The 19,567-nt window shown below is 39.3% G+C and overlaps 1 protein-coding gene across 1 annotated transcript in view; it reads right to left on the reverse strand.

Annotated features, from left to right (window-relative positions):
- The window catches only part of LOC120792549 (limbic system associated membrane protein), a 178,461-nt gene that overhangs the window by 15,308 nt on the left and 143,586 nt on the right, over positions 1–19,567 (reverse strand). The window contains exon 4 of the mRNA XM_040131809.1: positions 15,532–15,657. Coding sequence (XP_039987743.1) covers positions 15,532–15,657 — 126 coding nt within the window. The remainder of the gene's footprint in view (positions 1–15,531; positions 15,658–19,567) is intronic.

A 19,567-nucleotide genomic window follows, 5' to 3' on the forward strand; every position in this document is an offset into this window, starting at 1 on the left:
AAAGAAACAATTCATTACAATACAACATTTCACGCATCTTTGTCTGCACCCTCGGGAGAATACTGCCTCCTGCACATAAAGAGTGTACTTCACGAGTTATCTTTTTAATGAAGTGTAATGAAGATAGATTGGTTAATCTTGTCTAGAGGGAATTGAATGGAGTGTGTGTACATTATATGTGGGCAAGTGTATGCACACATGCCCTCGCCTGTGTGTGGAGGCGTGATGTCTCTATGGTGAATATGAAGTCTGCATGCATGCATTGGGGTGCAGAAACATTTCTAGAAGGTTTTCTTGGAGCGCTGAGTGCAGTGACTGATTTAAAGTGTGTACATTAGAAAAGCCCCATGAATCCTGGCATTACACTATATTATATCACATCACATTTTTATGCTTATCTGGATAGAGGAGGGAGAGTGGGTGACAGAGACGAAAGAGTACATTAAGTAAAGGAAGGACAAGGAGTGACTATATATTTTTATACTTTTCCAGATAGCTCAATAGCTACATAGGCCAAGATAGGTAACGTGCTAAGTTAAAAAAAAAAAAAAAAAAAATTATTAACAATTCTGAGTCTACAGCCATTCTAGCAGCTCTGTGTGGCTGTACTGCTAAAGAAAGTACCCAGAATTTGTTCATAAACATTTTAATACCTGATGATGGTGCTAGATGAAAGGTTGGGGGATCACCAACGTTAGTAGGCTTTATCTTCTGGTGACCGTGAATGTCTGCACTAAATTCCGTGGCAATCTATCCCATATTTGCTGAGATATTTATGCCATTGGCATCCCAAGAGCCAAGCTAGCATGGCTACAAGTTAACCCGTTTAGCTTCCATTTATTACGATATTACTGTGCATCAGTGGGATCTTTTCTCATTACTAAATAATATTTAAATATAATCATGACATTAGAAAGCACTGTTCTGTTTATTGATGAACATCAGCTATATAATTGTCCACTTAACTTATGGTAATAATAATAAACTGCTGGTGAAATCTGACAATGTTTTGATATCTGACTGACCCAGAATAATGCAGTGGCAGGTCTGCACTGTAGATGCTTAAGCTAACGTTAAAATTAGCTTCACCGACTGACAGAACGGGTTGCTGCGCTGCCCAAAATCCTGGAGGTCTCAAAGCTCTTAATGTGACAAGCTTGAAAGGATATAACCTATGTTTAAAAGTTTAACTCAGAGATTACAACATGTCTGTTCACCAGCTGTCCTTCATTTACACTTGATAACTGCTGTGCTACTAGCTAGCTGGAGGCGAACGACCCAGTCTTTTCATGAACTTCAAAAACACACAACCCACTTTTTATTTTATTTTAAACATTTGAAATGATAGGGAGTGATGTTTCTTCTTCCACAAAACCATCTTTGGTTTTCGTTGACAACATTCTTTTCTTTTTATTGTCTTGTCATTTCATAGAGTTAACATTAATTAGCTTTAGCTGAGTAACTTTATCAGCAACAACAGTCATTATAACTGTTGAAAATATCAGTTGCCAACTTCCTGAAAATTTTCAGTTACTAAAGCTATTTGATTAATTAAAATGAACGAATCGTTCAGCTAAAAGATAAATTGATACATACATAAATACACATTTTTGACTTTCCAACTGTATCGAGACTGGAGGCTTTTTTGACGTCACCAATATCTATAACACATTCTTTCTCTCCTTTTTCAGTCACATATCCACATATGTGCACACACATGTATGCTGCCTCCTCCACCAGTTAATCTGTTAATGCAGGTCAGAGTTTGAATCCCTGTGTCTGCTGCATATGTTTTGATTACATGGAAAGAGAATGCATGGCAAAATGAACTGCCTGTTTTTTTCTCTGAGACAGCAGCATTAACCGGAATAAAAACTTATGGTCGTAGGTGTTTTTTAGACCACTGAACTGTGGCGTTCTGGCAGATAAAGCATCGTCCTGTCAAAAATATAAACTGAAGTTAATCCTTCACTAAAATATAAATGTTCCACAGTGTGTTTGATCACTTGGATGTAGCTATCATTTTGGAGTGAAAATGGTAAGTGTTATAATTTGTTCCAATTTTGTGCTTGTAATAATTTTTCAAGAGGTGTCCCATTTTAGAGGCTGCATATCTAATTTTAGAATAAAACTATTCCATGATTTTTGGAGAGAACTGTACAACCAGCCTGCTGAGATCCAAAACTAAATTAACTTTGCTGGGTTTGTTTTTAGAAAGCATTGTTTTAGGAGCTGTTGAAAGGTAAGTTTGAAATACTGTGGATATAAACACTTAGAGTAAGGGATAAATGGAAAAACCAATCTATTCCAAAAAGGATACTGCAAATGGAAACCAAGTAGTAATCGGGAATTACAGGAAACATCTGCAAATAATTAAGATATACAGTAAGCTGCAGTACAGCTGAGATGTTATGGCCTAAATTAAGCACGGTAGCCAGCTTGTCTCCCTAGCTATTATCATGTGAAAGCTTATGAAATTTGTCAGAAAACTAAATTAAAAAGTCAAAAGGTGACTGTCTGAAGTGCAAAACACTGCTTATAGCTGAGTAGTGACAGGAAATCAATTATTGTTTTTTGTTTTTGATGAGAAATTGAAACCTGCCTCCCCCCGCCACTTGGACACAGCTCAAGCTGTTTTTCTGCCATCCTCTGAATTTCTATGAAGCCTGGTGCTAGCCGTTCTGGAAAGACAATGCATTTAATTGCTCTCTGTTTCCACACATCATTCTCTTGAAAGCCCTGCAGCCTCTGGGATATGCAAAAAGCAGGCTTTTGGAAGGGAGATGGAAAGAGTTGAGGGGCCTGGAAGAAGTACATTTCTACAAATGCCGGCTGAATGCTGATTTGAATTGCACTGGCAATTTTAAGCTTGTGTGAACAAAGTTTTCCATGTCAATGAAAGTACTCTGTAGGTGTGAGGGACAGCGGTGGGATGGGAGCACCAACACATTCTGTAGCTCCATACATGCACACATTCCCCTCACCTCCCAAAGCGAGAGAGGGGACCAGAGAGAGGAGGGCAAGGGGGAGACAGAGGAAGCAGAGGGGTGACGGATGTGACTCACAAACCAGCAACTTCAGCTGGCAACTGGATGGCCCTCATTTGCATACCCTCATGCATCATTCATCAGCATCACTTTACCACGGTGCGAAACATTACATTTATTTTGCAAATGCTAATTTATGTTAAGCAGCTGATTTGAAAAACTTCAGAGCTGAGGAGCATAAAAGACCCTGCGACATTTATTTTCTTTTGTCTGCATGGCTGCGAAAGTATGCGTGCTGCTGTCTGTACACGTGCACATACCTGCCACTCTCCTCCGGACCTTTAACTCTTTGTGTGTGTGTGTGTGTGTGTGTGTGTGTGTGTGTGTGTGTGTCTGTGTGTATGTTTGTCTGTCTGTGTGTGTGTGCTTGAGCATGTGTACATCTGTGTTTGGACAGTTGCTCCTGGCTTTATCTAACACAGCCACATGTCAGCTATGTTTCTGTCAGGAGTCTGTGTTTTAAATGATGGTTAAATACATAATAACAGACTAACATATTCCTTTAAGTGAAGATATGACTGAGCTCAGAAACTAAATGAATGAATCATAACTTCAATTATACTTTATTGACAGTGTGTTGCCAAAACCAAACACACCACGTCTATCTATGAGGAACAATACTGCTGTCTTAAAGCGATACTGCACTGTCAGGTATTGCTTTTAAATGGAAAATATCCTTTTTAAATCAATTAAAAAAAAATGCAACTTACACATTTCTACTTGGGTAGTTAAGGAAAAAGCACTTGCAACCTGAAATGTCTCACATCCTTTGAAATGAAAGCACAAAAATATCCTATTGAGACTCTTGTTAATGTGCTGTGTTTTATTGCCTGAATTCTAAAGTCCTATAATGCTTGGCAGCAACACTATTTATCTGTGAGGAAATCCTACATAAACAATATCTTTTCAGCAGTCTGAGGACAAAAGGAGAACTTCCACTTCTATTCACAAGCCATTTGCTACCACTGCTGCTGGCGGTGCAGAAATAACACAGGTGTTGGAGCCAAAGACAAGACGGCTGTTTATTTGCCGCTTCTTGAGCCGAAGAAATGATACGCGCAGCGGAGTGGTGCAGCCGTCTGTTTTTTCTAAACAATGTCATTCTTTTCTCTATCTCATTTTCCCACTCTCTCGTCCCTCTTCTTCGACTCCTCACATACCTTTGTTGTTTTTCGAGGCAGCTTCAGTGTGGTTTCTCTCAGTGTGGCCGCACATTGTGTGGTGCTGTATACCGTGTGGTTGTTCGTCCTATTTAAGTCAGAGGCCTTAAAAGGAGATTAATTGTTGATAAAACAGAATAGGGTTTAGTGATTGAATTCCCATGAAGAGGAGTCGTGTTGTCTCCTTTTTGTCTTGCTTGGTTGATAAACGGATCCAGCCTATTGTTGTGGGAAGACTTCTCATTACTGTCTGGATAGATTCTGCGGGCTTGTGTCTGCCATGGGAGAAGAGGCTTTGTGTTAAGCAAGGGTAGCAAGGTCAGGCACTGAGAATGACCGCTTACTCCTCTATCACTATTTTTATCTGCCCTCTCTACTTTCTTAATGTCAGAACCTGGAGGTAACAGTGAGATAAACTCATAACTACGTTGCTGCATCTCTCCAGTAAGGCTTGAGGCTTGGTAAATGTCGTCAGATGGTGCACATAAAGATACAAGTACAAGGAAATGTGTGTGTGTGTGTGTGTGTGTGTGTGTGTGTGTATGTGATTAAAGAGATGTGTTGCCCGTAGGCCAATTATCTACCCTTGTCACGTGGACTCATTGAACATGACCATTACTCTATCAGTTTCAGTTAGTTACTGAATGTAGCACCTTTATAATCACCTGTCAATCATTTGCCTCCTGCAAAATGCCACAGGTGATCATTTAGGTTGAGGTCTGGGGACTGTGAAGGCCATGGCGTATTATTTGTATCCTTTTCATTCAAATCAAACCATTCAATGCCATCTCATATCCTTTTTGGAAGCATTAGATATGTTTCTCCATTCATTTATTTAGAGTTTTGCTTTAATTTGTCACTACTCTTTACATGAGATCTTCCCAGTATAACCACATTATTTCAAAGAGCAACTGGGTTGCGTGTCTCCATCCTCTTCTATTTCCTTACCTTGTGCGGGGACTCAAACCAGAAGAAAATCAAGTCACGAGGTTCACTTCTCCGTCAGACTAATGCCTCTCTGAGGGGCTGTGAGGCTCGGGGGCTCTTGAAGAAGTGCTTATGGACTGGAAAGGAAGTGCTGAGTTTCTGTGCAGTTGTGACTTTAAACAAGTGTGAGCTCCAGCCCAGCGGTGACTACACCTAATGAGGCTGGGTAGGATCAGGGCAAGCTGTGCTGATGATGCTCTGTGCACTGTGTGACAGCAGACTGATGTCTGACCAGCTGCTGATGGTGCTGATTGTAAACAAACACGTGAACAGTGACAGTTAGCAGATCTGAGACCTGCTGAGAAACGGATGAGCAGCTGTCTCTTCTTGCTTCCCAAAAGGCTGATGATCAACTGACACACATGCAGGCGCACACACACACACACACACACACACACACACACACACACACACACACACACACACACACACACACACACACACACACACACACACACACACACACACACACACACACACACACACACAGCTGGAGACATGGAGCAGGAGGTTTGACCTGGGTTGCCCTGACAAGGATCTGTCACCACCGTACACTTCTCTCCCACAATCGGCAAGCTTGTCAGCTACACTCTGTCACTGGCAGCTTGGAACACAATGATGTGTGTATATCTGTGTATGTGTGTCTCCTGCCTAACCTGCTCATCCACGTGGGAGTTACACTACTGTGGCACCTATGTATCTCCACTCATTACTGCTCCACTCCCTCCTGAGAAACAGAGGTATGTGTGTGTATGTGTGTTTGCATGTGTGTGTTCTGCTGCAGTCTCTAGTTCCATGTCTCTCACCAGACAGTGAGATGAGGTGTAGAAGGGACAATTGAAGTAACTGTCATACTCTGCTGAAGGAAGAGATGGGAGGATGATGGAAAGAGGAGGACACGGTCAGAGTGAAAATGAGGGAGAGGAAGACAGATTGACAACTGAGGATGGATAGACAAAGAGTCACAAGTAGAAATAGGGAGAGAGCTTTCCACAAGGTGACAGTCCTGGGGAGACTTTCCTGAACAGGGTCTTGGTGCATGGCCGATGTTGCGGAGGCTGGCGTAGGAGGAATGTCAAGGGCACTCAGCATCAAACCTCTAAAAGGCTGCCCTGCCAAGCACTGTTGTAAAAGGGATATGACTTCAATATTCAACCGGATCATATAGCATAGGAGCATGGGCTGCGGTCCAAATCAATTCATTTGGACAGATGTCTTGTTGCAATGAAACTGTTGTGGTAGATTCATAGCCTACCATTTACAGTTAGCTGATGCTATTATCCAAAACACCTTAATGCTTCAGTGTGTTGCTCAAGGACACTGCAACGGTAAACATGGCGACTGATGGATGGGAAATAGATGTTGAGAAACTTAAACCCTTGATATTTTGGTTACAGGACACTATTTGAAGCCATTTGTGCATTCAGCCGCTAGGGTGCCTCATCATAAATAAGCCAAGGCTTCTTTATGACTTGAATTTAAATAATCAGTGCCTTACTACTTTCACTACAAGCTGCTCAGATGTCCAGATGTGTGTGTCTTTGCTGGAGTGGATCTGGGGCTCACTGTGGTTGTCCTCCCTGCAGCGCCAAATAACTGACAAACTCTATTACACCAGAGAGGTGAGAGGATCTCGAATGCATAATTGAACATTAATTAACAACTGTAGTTACTATAACTAATGATAAGAAGGATTGCACATCTAATGAAACTGGCTATTTGCATACTAAAACACCGTTCTGTTCTTTCCCTCTCCATCTCCTAACTGTCTCCCTTTTCTTTTTTCTTTGTTTCTGTCTTTTCCTTCCTTCCCTGAGGATAGCATAACTTCCACCAGTTCCACCTCTTTCCAGCTCTGTGCGGGTCTCCCTTGTGTCTTGCAATACCAGAGGCATCCCCAGGGCATGTTATTTTTCATACTTGTCTGACTTCTATTTTGGTGGTCTGAGAGGCGTGCAGTGAGGGATTCTTTGCTTGACCAGCAGCTCCATTTCCCTCCTTATCGTGATCGACAGGGTGTCACTATTCTTCCCAGCCTCCCACCACCCAGGACCTTCAGTCTCTGACCTTTAGCAGCTATTCCGGGGGAGTTTAAAAAAACAACAGAACTGTGGTGGACTCAAGTTGGGAACCAGCCAGCTAAAGAGATCAACATGCTTGGAGGTCTCAACACATGCATGGTACCCAGACACTGGAGGTTTTGCACACATGTACCGTGCCGCAAATACACACACTCGCACTCTTTCATACAAACACATACCGTACTTCTCCTCACCCTTTTCTTTTATCTTCTGTCCTTCCTCCCATCCCGCTGAGTGTCCCTTCACCTCTGGTCTCCACCCCATCCCTCCATGCTCTATTGATCATTCGCCTCACAAGTCTGAGCAATGAGCAGAGCTGTTCGGTCAATATTCGCAGCAGCGCCCACGCAGAGGCTGAGCACAAAGCGGTTTGATAAAAGGTAGAGCTGCAGTATGCCCATTGTCTCACACAGGTAAAACGGATGTCACACTGCTTCCGTGGACAATATTATATACTATGTCCACCTCAGATCATCATAGTTTTCTCTGCTGCCTTCAGTGACTGTGGTCAAAGGAACCTATTTGATGAGACACCCATGTCATGAGACACATGATGGATGTTTGTTTTGTTTGTCCTGTGTTTTCTCAGCTGTGATAAACTGAATGCATACACTGCAGTCAAGGTATAACATAATAGCAACAATAACTCTCCTGATGAATCACACTGATGAAGGGAATCCAGTTAAAATACATCCATGTTTATTGATATATAAAATATATCTTCTCATCAGAGACAAGGAGATGAGTCCGACGACTTTTAAGCTTAGATAAAACTGCAAACTCCTCCAAATAAAATGGTAAAATACATTGTTTTAAAACTATTTAGTATGATACATGGAAGCTCTGGTTTCTGATCTTATAGACAAGACATCATTTGTGTGTTAAAATCACAGTTGAAAAATAAATCTGTTTTATGATGGTTAAGGTTTGGTTAGGTTTAGACAGAAAAATGACTTGGATAAGTTTAGCTAGAGATCACGGTTAAAACCCCTGAAACTCTGCCTTAAAGCAACAAGATTAAAAAAAAAAATCAGAAACTATTTTAAGTGTTCAAAAACTCTGCAAATCTGCTTCATAAAGACTGTGTGAGTGTGGTTTGATTTTATTTTACCGACAGTGAGCAAAAAGCCCACTAACTGTCATTAGATTCGATTTCAAATGTTGCTAAATCATAACATCACTTTTCTCCAACTGATGCAGAGTTCAAGTCATACTCGAGTTATTGACTTGTAAGTTTCTGACTTGTAAATAGCATTCACATCAACTTCCAAGTCGTAATTAAAACTGGGAAGCTCAAATACATCTGACTTGGTACTAAATAATAGGGAAGTGCCTGAAAAGAAAGCAAATATGAAATGCCTCACATCAGCAAAACTGTCATTCACTGTAATTAAACCTAAATTCCGTTTATATGGCGTTATATTGTGAATGAACTGCATTTTAATCCTCACATGAGCGACTTCGTATTCATTAAACTGTCTTGATCCTGTGAACTCTTGCAAGCTGTTAACATGGGAATCTTTCCCATTTCTATCATCCATCCTGTATGATTTAAATGTAGCATGAACCCCAAACAAGTGAGAAGAGCACAGATAAAAGACAGAAATAGCAAAATCTCTCAAGGGAAATGTTATAGTGTGTTCATTTAAGACCCTTACAATGCATAGTGAGATAGTGAAATACGTTTTCAACATCATAGTTTGGGTTAAAATAATTACTTCATCAAGGTTAGGGGACCTTTGTCATCATGTTAACCATATGAGCCACTTGATTATGTTTAGGGAATCCATCACAGTTGCTGACTGTCAGTGGGAAATGTAAAACAAACAGCGGCCTCCCATGTTTAAGTCTCATGGATGGTTGACCTATCAATCTACCCAAGATTTTGTTTTCTTGGTAGGACAGTCTCACAAAAATGCTACAACTAAAGATAAGTGTGTGAGAGAAAGGGTTCATATTTTATTAAGGCTATTATTTGTGACTGTTATCTGCTTTGGATATTTAAATCAAACAACAAATAAAATGCTTTAGGTGAACTGGTGCATATATCACTTTAATAAGCTCCTTGTTTGCCCAGTTGCCAACCAAAGTCCACATACTTGATCAAAATGAAGTATCTCCTGCATCCTGGTCATCTTGGATCATGCTCAATAGGTTGTAATATTTACCAAGCCACAGTATTCCTCAATTCACCTTTGGCTCTCATGGCACAGTCTTTGCACAGCAGGTCCAAAAATCTGTGCCTCAGACCTTCTCTAGTGATGTATTATGAGACCTCAGGAAAATTCATTCAATGCACTACCACAATCCCTTAATTACAAATGTAGCTCAGTCATTTGCAAGCAATAACCTGCCTTTGTGTCTCAATGACAAACACAAAAAGTATCTTTGATGGAGTCTAATTATGTATTTATATATATATACATATATATATATACCCATATCCTCAGCACTTAAAATGTTTTCTGTATATCTTTCAATCTATCCAGCATCCCATTTTGCCATTAAGAACCCTATAATGCCATTTATAATCTAATTAGCTTGGTGATAACCGAGCGACATAGCCAACAATGACAGAGAAATAAAATTGTGCAGCGCTGAGAAAGAGCAGTTTCAGCTTGGATGGCCCCGTAAAAATAGATTACGTGCATAATCACTGTGGACATCCTGAGAAACCCCGCTATTAACTCTCTCATAAACAAATCTTAGGATGGAATACCAATTTAGACAGTCGGCTGAAAACTCCAGCACTGGCGGCATCATTTGTCACTCGTGTTATGTGAATTGTATGGGATTGTTTGGGGTTGTACTTCTGAGGCCCTGAGAAACGACGTTTTACAGACAAAACTTTACAACAGACATATTCCAGAGCTGACTTATTACAATCTCCAGTTTCATGACTTTCTGGGTTGTTGTGGTCAGTTTGTCAGTTTGGTTTGTTGCATTCTTGAGTTTTACAATTTTGTCAGTTTGATTTAATGCAAATTGTTTTTTACTTTCTAGTTCCGTCTCTCCTTTGGCATAAATGACATTTTGAATTTTGCAATGTTTGAAAATATATTAAAACCATGGCATTACATGTTGGGTTTAATTTACTTGGTAGACTACTTGCAGTTATGTCTCAATGTTGAAAACAATGTAGGATCTGTGGGCCTGCTGTGGTGAAACCGATGTCATAAACGTGCAGGTGCTCTTAAATTTGACTGGGCTTCAACTACTAAATATTGATTGATCGGTTGATTATTTTCTCAATTAATTTATTAATTGTTCGGTCTCTAAAGAGTCAGAAGATGCAGAGAAAGGCCCATTGCAATTTCCCAAAGGCCAAAGTGACATCTTTAAATGACTTGTCTGACCAACAGTCCAAGACTCCAAAAACATTCACAGTATTATCAGAAAAAACTAAGGAAGCCAGAAAATATTCACATTTGAGAAATGAGCAGCAGAGAATTTTTAACATTGAGCCCCTCAAAAATTTACTCAAAACAGTTATCAAAACAGTTCTGATCTATCAACTAATCAATAAATCGATTAATCATTGCCACTCTAAATCTGACCTATGAATACTGACAGGGTAAAATCATTAATCTGCCATATTGCCATTAGGACATATTTACTCTATTTTTCTTCAAGCAAACCTCTTCCACTTCCTCTACTTTAAAGTGAATGCTCACAAATGCAGATAGGAGATGGGCACTCTAGAAAAAAGTGCTTATTTTTAGTGAGAGTAGAGTGCTTTGTAAAATAAAGAGTACTTTAGCTGACCGGCTACAACAGCAAAGAGGTGGGGCTTTATGGCCCAGATTACAACAATAGGAACAGCAACAACAACAATAGGATGAGAGGGTGGTTCGTACATGTTTGCAAGCTGTATTCAGGAGGAACTGTTTATGCATAGCTGTAGCTGCCGTAGCTCGCCCTTGTGGATTACTGCACATGTTTGCTGGGGCTTTTCTAAAAATGAAAACGTGTCAACATGTCTTTATTCTTCAAACAGTAAGGCACAGTTTGTTCTTTTGTCAAGGGCATGTAAATTGGTTTCCTTTAAATAATTTCTCATTTAGCACAAACTATGCAGTTCTAAAGAAAGATTTCCAGTTGAAAAGAAAAGCCAAAGACAAACTGCCTCATCCGTCTGTCAGACCAACATGTCAGGATGACTGTCATTAATCTGAAGGACTGTTGTCTCATGTGGCTTGAAAAGAAGAAAAGAAACATTTTCTGTATGAATATGTTTGTATCTGTGATTGGATTTTATGAGAACGAGTTTGAGTTCCTGACTTGCGTGGGGCAATTTACTAAATGAGATTTTGGCAAATTCCCATGATTTAATCTTTGGTTTGGGGTTAGAATTAGATTTAAATTGAGCACGGGTTTAAATTATGCATGTCATAGTCAGGGTGAAAGTTAGAGTGAATATTGCAGTTACTGGAGGGCTTCATAAGGATTAGAAGCACAGGTAACGTGGCTACGTGGTGTTTGTATCCTGTGCGTGAGAGTGCCATTGAATTTTCACACATTCCTGCACAGCATCATGTGCATGAAGTCATCATTCTGAATATTAATATGCCTGTGGTTATGCAAATTGAGCTCCAGCCAGATTTATTTCACCTGAACTCTTGACTTGAGTCTCGGTCTACTCACAAATTCAATCAAAAATTATCGGAATTGATTTTAGTCTTAGCTTGAAATCATTAGTAAAGACTGACAAATAATAAGTCTTGCGAAGACTGGTTAGGCATTATGAACATTTTTACCTAATTTAGTTTCTTACAACCTTGCCTTATCTGTACAAACCAACAGTCTCACTTCAGCGTAATTAGCTGTTAGTGGTAGCCTTGACCTAATCACTGATATTCTGAATGTGTGAATGCTTGCTAACTTTGTTTAAACAGTGTTTCAACATGTTCTTTTTTAAATTTTTTTTTTTTTTACATTTAAGTGGCAAATTATACCATTTTCCAAATTTGAGCCACTTTATAAAGCAGGTTAGCTTGCATTAATGGTCAAATAATGCTACCATTCATTGGCCGTATTTTATAATTTTAGTTCTGTTCAAGCTGCTAGCCAGAAAATCTAATTTTATTGTTGCTTTTTGTGACCAAAATGTAAGAAGCTACATTACTTAAACTCAAATTAAGTAAAGTTCTTCAGTTGCTGCTAATCATAATCATTACCATACACCAAAAATCTAATATGTATTCCCTTTTTGCCTTTTGTTGGAGGCTGGCAGGTGTTTGTCACATCATTTTAAAACTGCAGTATTGTGCTTTAATGTAATCACAACAGTGGTTCCTTTATACCCTTATAACTATAAAAAATACAGTTTATTTGCAGTAACATTTGTGGAATAGCCATATTGTTAGTCAGTTTGAACCATGGAATGGAGACTTGAGTTTGATCCTCATGCTGTAGAATTGAGACTTGACTCAGGCTCTGATAAAATACTTGAGGCTTGACTCGGACTTTTGTGTCTCATGAACATCTGTGGTCCCAGCAAATAGTTGCGAGCCTTGCTAGCTGAGCGAAGCGCCGTTTCCTCCCTGGCAGGCAAAGGCGTGAAGCAGTGAGACCACAGGCTGCCAGACATCATTATCTCTCTCGGCAGTCCCCTGCATGCTCTCAAACTGGGTCAGATTTATGGATTCTGGGGCAAAAGACAACCGCAAAACAACAACAAAAAAAACAAGTACCAGTGTTTCCAAATGGTGTGGGACCCCCATCTCAGGAGCCATGTGTGTCTGATTAGACTTACAGGATCCAATCCTGCCAGGATGTTGACAGGATTTTCCTTCTACCACACTGTTTCCATTTCCAGTAAAGAAGAAATACTTGTCAAAGGTTGTCTGCCCACTGCTTCCCCAACAAAACATGGAAAAAGTGAATAATAAAAAGAAAAGCTATGGTATAGAAGGAACTGTACAGAACTTGCAGAGGTGTAGTTACTAAGGTCCATGCAGCTTGAAAAATCTACTATTGGATATTGCTTTTTCCTTTCCTCTATATCCATGTCTCGATTCATTTTCTTGAGACACAAGCTGTCAAAACTTACAAGTAGCTTTACTACAGTAACTTTGTGAGCCATCTGAACCTCGACGGTTCCTCTTCAGTTTCGCAGGAAGAAAATGATTTTACCACAGATCTGTAGAGCAGTCAGTTAGATCCATATGGCTCAAAGATTAGGCTGAACAAATCACTCTCCTTTAATGAAAACGGACAAAGGAGGCAAATACACCCATCCAAGTTGTTCAGCTTCCAGGTGCAAGAAACAGATGTATTTGATGAAACATCTCTGGAGCGCTGACAAAATGATGCAGTAATTGAAATAGACACAAACAAAATGGCATTCAATCAGCACATGGCTGTTATCAAACTGAGATGTTGTGAACTTGGGCATCTCCATTCATCACACTACAAACTTATCAGTGGAAGGGGGCATATATCTTTTTTTGTGAAAATTGATTAAATCCTGAAGCAACAGAATCACTTTTATCTGAGAAATGCACATGTATGAAGAGATGTGAGAACACACCCCCTGTGCTTACTTCGATGGCATGTAAAAAGATCAACATGGCTATCATACGTGGGAACCTACTATATCAGAAACTCTCCCCGTGTTTTTAAATAAACATGACTTTACTAGGGGTGTAACACAAAGCTACTGCCTGTATCTGCAACTCTTGATTTCGGAAAATATCAGTATTTGTCTCTGTGTTCAGATTTTCACAGTGCGCAGGGCCTATACAGGAAGGTATTAGAAATCATCTAGGACAAACATACTCAATAAGTGGACTCTGGTCCGAATCCAGGCTGAAATTACAGCTGCATTAAACAAGCTTGTTGTCAGAGGTTGATGGTAAAATTGTGGACTAGAGTATAGGTAGACTGAGAAATATTCATTCTATTGGAGAGAAACACCAGACACCAGTGTGTGTAATTTTCCGTGAAACCGCTGGTTATTGTGAAGAGAGGTAAAATGAACCACACCGTCCTCAGGGTACCCATAAAACTGAACCATCTGAAATTGTCCTATCGAGCTACCAGCAGAATAGTTGTAAAATTAACAACAAGACAGCAAGAGCAGGCAGTGGTTCAGCATTTACAACTATGAATGCAGTGGAAAAGTCGGAGCGCGGAAAACTCACCACACTTACACTGGTATGTCTGCCTGACCATCATGCCTGTTAAGGTTAATACAGAAATATATTTTGTGCACACAATTCTGGAGTTATTAGACCTTAATTACGACTTGCTTAATCCAACCCTTCTGGTCCTGTGACACCGTGGACATTTTGCAGTTGGAACTCAACGACTTAAAATAAGTACCCCTGGTCTAGACTGCTTAATTTTCAATGTTTTCTACTGCCATTTATACTCTACATACACTATATACACTATACTGTGTCTGAGTTCAGCTCTTCACCAAATAGAAAATAACAATATTTGAGCTACTTACCTGAATGAATCAAATACAAGTCAGAACTGAATTAGGCCAAATGTCATGATTTTCTTTAAAAACTGGAGGCTGTATATAAAATGGGAGGAGGCCCAGATGGATTTAAGGTTGGTCTGAAGTGTCTATGATAACGGATTATTGGCCATTATTGGCCTTTGAGATGGTCCCAAATTTCAATTGATCAGTTTCCCATGCCAGGCTTCAAAATGGGAAGATGAAGTAAGACATATACCACCTGTGCAACATCAGAGAAGCTTCATTCTGCACCGCCCACCAAATGTGGTGAAAACTGATGAAAAGTTATTGAGGATAGTCCTTGCTGAATGTCTAAATATTGAATTTACTGTAAGCCTATCTACACCTCTGTGTTTTAGCCTTTAGTCTATTTGTTTACATTTAGGCAAATCATGGAAAATCCTGCTGCTTTTGAGCAGTTCCTGTTTGAACTGTGATGATTTGAATTATGACTGAAAGGAAATGGTGTGTGTTTGTCGTAAATGGTGTCAATTGGGTGAAAAAAACAAAACAAAATAAAAAAACAACAACAACGACAAAAAAAGAATACTACTATAAAAATGTGGATGCTGTTTGTATTTTTTCAGAGCACATTATCTGTTAATATCCAAATAATGTATTCATATTTGTCAACATCCCTAGCCCCTACATATAGCATGCACCAAAACTTATGTTCTCAGAGATATTTATCTTTTTAGGTCACTTTAAAAACAAATTTGGCACATCACTGGCGAAACATCTAGACCAACATACATGATAATGAGTATGGACTGGATGATTCTTACCTGAGGGGTTGAGCAGCCGCCAGGTAATTGCAGGGTCTGGCCTGCCACTGGCCAGACAACTGAGTGTCACATTACTGCCCTCATTCACTGTGATGTCTTCCGACACTTTGTAGATGTTGGCTGGAACTGGAGACACAAGAGGAATGACATCAGGGTTAGTAAGATTATGAAGAGAGTGTGAGGAGCAAAGTGTCCTTTATCTCACACAGACCAAGATGAGAAGTCTCAACTTCTAGAAGGTTAACTACTGACACCTTGGTTCTTTTTACATAACTTGAAACACTGAACATGTTTCATTCATCTTTCTGTAAAACACAAGTTCAATCAACAAAATAGTTGCGACTGTTGCACTAACAACCTGCTAGTTTACCTCGCCATCTGCTTTACTCCCATGACATCCTTTACTATATCTTCATAGAAACTGTTGGCTAGAAAGAAAGGTTAAATGCAAACACGAGCTGACCTTGATTCTCTGTGTTGAAAGGAGGAGTTTAGAAAAGCCCTCAGAGGTTCTTACAGTAAACTTTCTCAAACCAGGATCCAAATAAGCAATTTAATCTTCTGCCCCAGGACCTGAGCTCATGAAAACAGATTGGCTCTCTTGTCATACTGTATTGGGACCCACCAGATGCTTGGCACTGATTCTGAGTTCAGACTCATACTTTTAGAAAAGCAAGCTTTTATACACAACTCAAAATTTAAAGGTGAAATGAAGAATCTTTTTACGTGTGTGTGTGTGTATGTGACACTGATGTCCAAAGTGACAAAAAGCTATTTCGTTTTGACGCAGGGTTTAATCATCATCCTGCCTTGCAATCACCATCCACGTAAACCTTACTCTTATTGCTCTCACTCCCAGACGAACAAACAGAAACCTAGAGCGAGGGAGAGGGTGTCAACAACAACAAAAAAAAAAAAACTCAGATGAATTAAGAAGGTACAGTCTGCTTTAAAGTGAGTCAGCAGCTAAGATGCATTCAATCATGAATGATGTAGAGGGCATGTATCGCTGTTTTCACAAAGTGTGCAGAGGTTGGGATACAGTATCGTGTATGCAAATACGCAGAAGTACAAATAATGATCAACGAGTTTGGAATATGATGAATGTTGGAGCATGCATAATGCAAGCAAATGAAGAAGGGTAACTTTGTTTTTTTTTTTCTAACCTGTGATATGTGGATTTACTATTCTAATTTCAGGTATGCATGCATGTGGGCGTGTTAGGGCTACACTCTAATGGCCTTGACACACAGTATGCTCATATCTCTAAAATGAACCCCATCATTCCCAGCAAAACAACTGTGTTCCATCCAATGTTCTAGTGAGGTTTAGGCATGAACAAACTAGTGTATATCAATGAACATATCCTAAGTCCTGCTTCTTACAAGAAAAATGAGCAATCAGACTTGGTTGTAACCCATTCTTAAGGGTTTTTATGTTGTGTTTTCAGTGTGAATACGATGGCAGCTATTCCACCAAGGTCGCTGAGTTGGTGAAATAAAGATTATGGTGTTGAGAAAACTGAAAAGACATTTTGCAACTTAAATCAATTCCATTTTAAATTCTATGTCAGTTTTGATTTGAGAATTAAAAAGCTATGCTGGCACAGGTTACCCACTGCAGTGATGAAAGTGCTTTGAATTCCCTACCTTTCTCTGAGTGGCTTCTTCTTCATGCTAATGGCACCCTAGGCTCATGGGTCTTATAGTATTTAGACCTGTCCGTCATGCCAAAATGAGGGACAAAACTTGATTTCTTAGAAAAGAAGACCAAATTATTAAAGCTGGTGGCCATGCCTCAAACCTATAGGGTTGTTACATTATCCGGGAGAGTCCTGTGCTTATGTGTTAGGTAACATTATTTAACGAGATAATACTAAGTGGATAGCTACAGCTTGTGGTGTATGGTACAGTTTGCTAGTATCATTAGTAGCTACACACAATCAATTCTTATATATCTAAGATCAAGAGGAAAAGAAAATGTGTTGTTCAAGTTTCCATAAACACATAAAAAACGTATCGCAGTGAGATGCTGGTTAAAGATGTTAGTGAAATGAACAATTATAACTTGCTTGTATTACTGTTTTATGTTTGTATCTGTGCATCTTAGTCTTTTTCTACCTTGTAATGTTTTGATTTACTTATACGCTACCACTTAAAGGGTACTGTATAAAGACATTGGATTTTTTTCCTACTAACTTTAAATATTGTATCAGGGATTCATGTTCATAATCCTCACTGGGATGTAAAAGCCATTATAATAACATAAATATATGAATGTTAGAGATCTTCCTTGAAAATTAAAAACACTTTACACAGCTCTTCAATAATACACCATGCTTTTCGGCTATCATAGAGTCATCAAAGTGGCATCTGAGGCTGTTTCTGATTTCCCTATATACAATTCACTGATCGGTCATTGGACTGATAAATCGCCGTACGTACCATGTATATAAACAGCTTTATCAACATCCCTTTTTGAAAAAAAAAAACAGTATTTACCAAGTATCATTACTTTTAGTTGATACAAGAATTGCAAAAGAAATAACCATAAATACAGATCATATAATATTACAATCATCATCAGCAAATGCAATCTTTCATCCTAACCCGCAATGGGTAAAAAAGTCTAATATCCATTTTTCTGTATTCTTTCAACCTCATTTTTCAAAAAACCGCAGAACGCAGACATGCGTGTATGATCAAATCCTTTCAATCACTTAACATTTATGAATAAAGCTAGTTTAATTCATTTTTGACTTTAACACATCCATCCATGAACTTTCCAATTTTTCTATTAAAAAAAAAAGTTATTTGAGATCAAATATAAACCGGTAGACCCTATAAAATGGAGAAGGTTAAATGAAGAATTAGTTTCTAAGCCATTTCTGGTGGAGTTAAACTGAAGCTCACACTGGTCTGCACCTCACTGTGTGTGTACGAAAGAGGTCCCTCTTAACCATCAGGTGGAGTGTGTGTTTAGGAGGTGGAAATAGATGCTGAAATGTCAGTGTTTTGAAAATAATGACTGCATCAGAGTTATGAGTCAGTGGTAATAAACCTTAATCGACAAGGGTGAAATAACCGGCTACATTCTCTACACATTGGCTTCACCTTTGTTTAGCCATCCGAATCATTTACACATGAAAAGCAGGGGCGGGAGGTAAAGCATTAAAGCTTATGGGTTACCAGTTTAAAAGTGTCAACAGCAGCACAATCAGTAGCAAAAAGCTGGTGTAAAAGTAACAGACTCTGCCACCTCTCAACAACTGTTGTCAATTTGTCCATAAACAGGGCACTTAAACTCCAGCTGCTCCATTAAAGTTACTCTGTGGCCCTACAATAAAGAATGCACAATGGTCTTTTGTGGGTGGTATTCATGCCAGCAGACTGCTGGCATGAGGCAGTGAGGCATGGTTCTACTTTCACTCTTTGAATGTTGGCGAAGCTGCTTTAAAGGCTTATGTTGATTTACAAAAAAAAACAAAAAACAAAAAACAAATCACTAGGATTTTTGTATTGGCCTCAGTGACTGTGTAACTAACAAAAACGCATATGGAAAATCCAAAAATCTATAAAGAAAGCATTTTAAGAATGCCAAACTGCAAACACAGTAGTGAGAACTACATCATGTGAGAGTTCATATGCTATTTATATCTAACAGGACTTACTGTTTTGAAATAAAATAAAGCTGCCCCATTCCACTATATCGACCATGTTTTCCAAGAAACAATATTTCAGTGTTTTTCTCTTCAGATTGTTTCTCCAGCAAGGTTATTATTGAAGCCTGGTCTCTGTGCAGCATCACTAACAGCCTCCCCCTAAACTAACATCTCTCTCGCTCTCTCACACACACACAAAAATACAACATGCCCAAGTAACTCATCTCTCTAATACCAACTGACAAGACAGTCACAATCGTGCCAAACAGCATATTAAATGAAGTCAAACAGAGTTATTGCTGTAGTCAAATGACCAAGCCAAAATGAAGATGTGTTGTCCAGATATGGGGAGGTGGAACGAGGTGTGGAGGCACT

Source organism: Xiphias gladius, chromosome 7 (genome assembly GCF_016859285.1).
Source record: "Xiphias gladius isolate SHS-SW01 ecotype Sanya breed wild chromosome 7, ASM1685928v1, whole genome shotgun sequence".
In the NCBI taxonomy this organism is placed as follows: Eukaryota; Metazoa; Chordata; class Actinopteri; order Istiophoriformes; family Xiphiidae; genus Xiphias; species Xiphias gladius.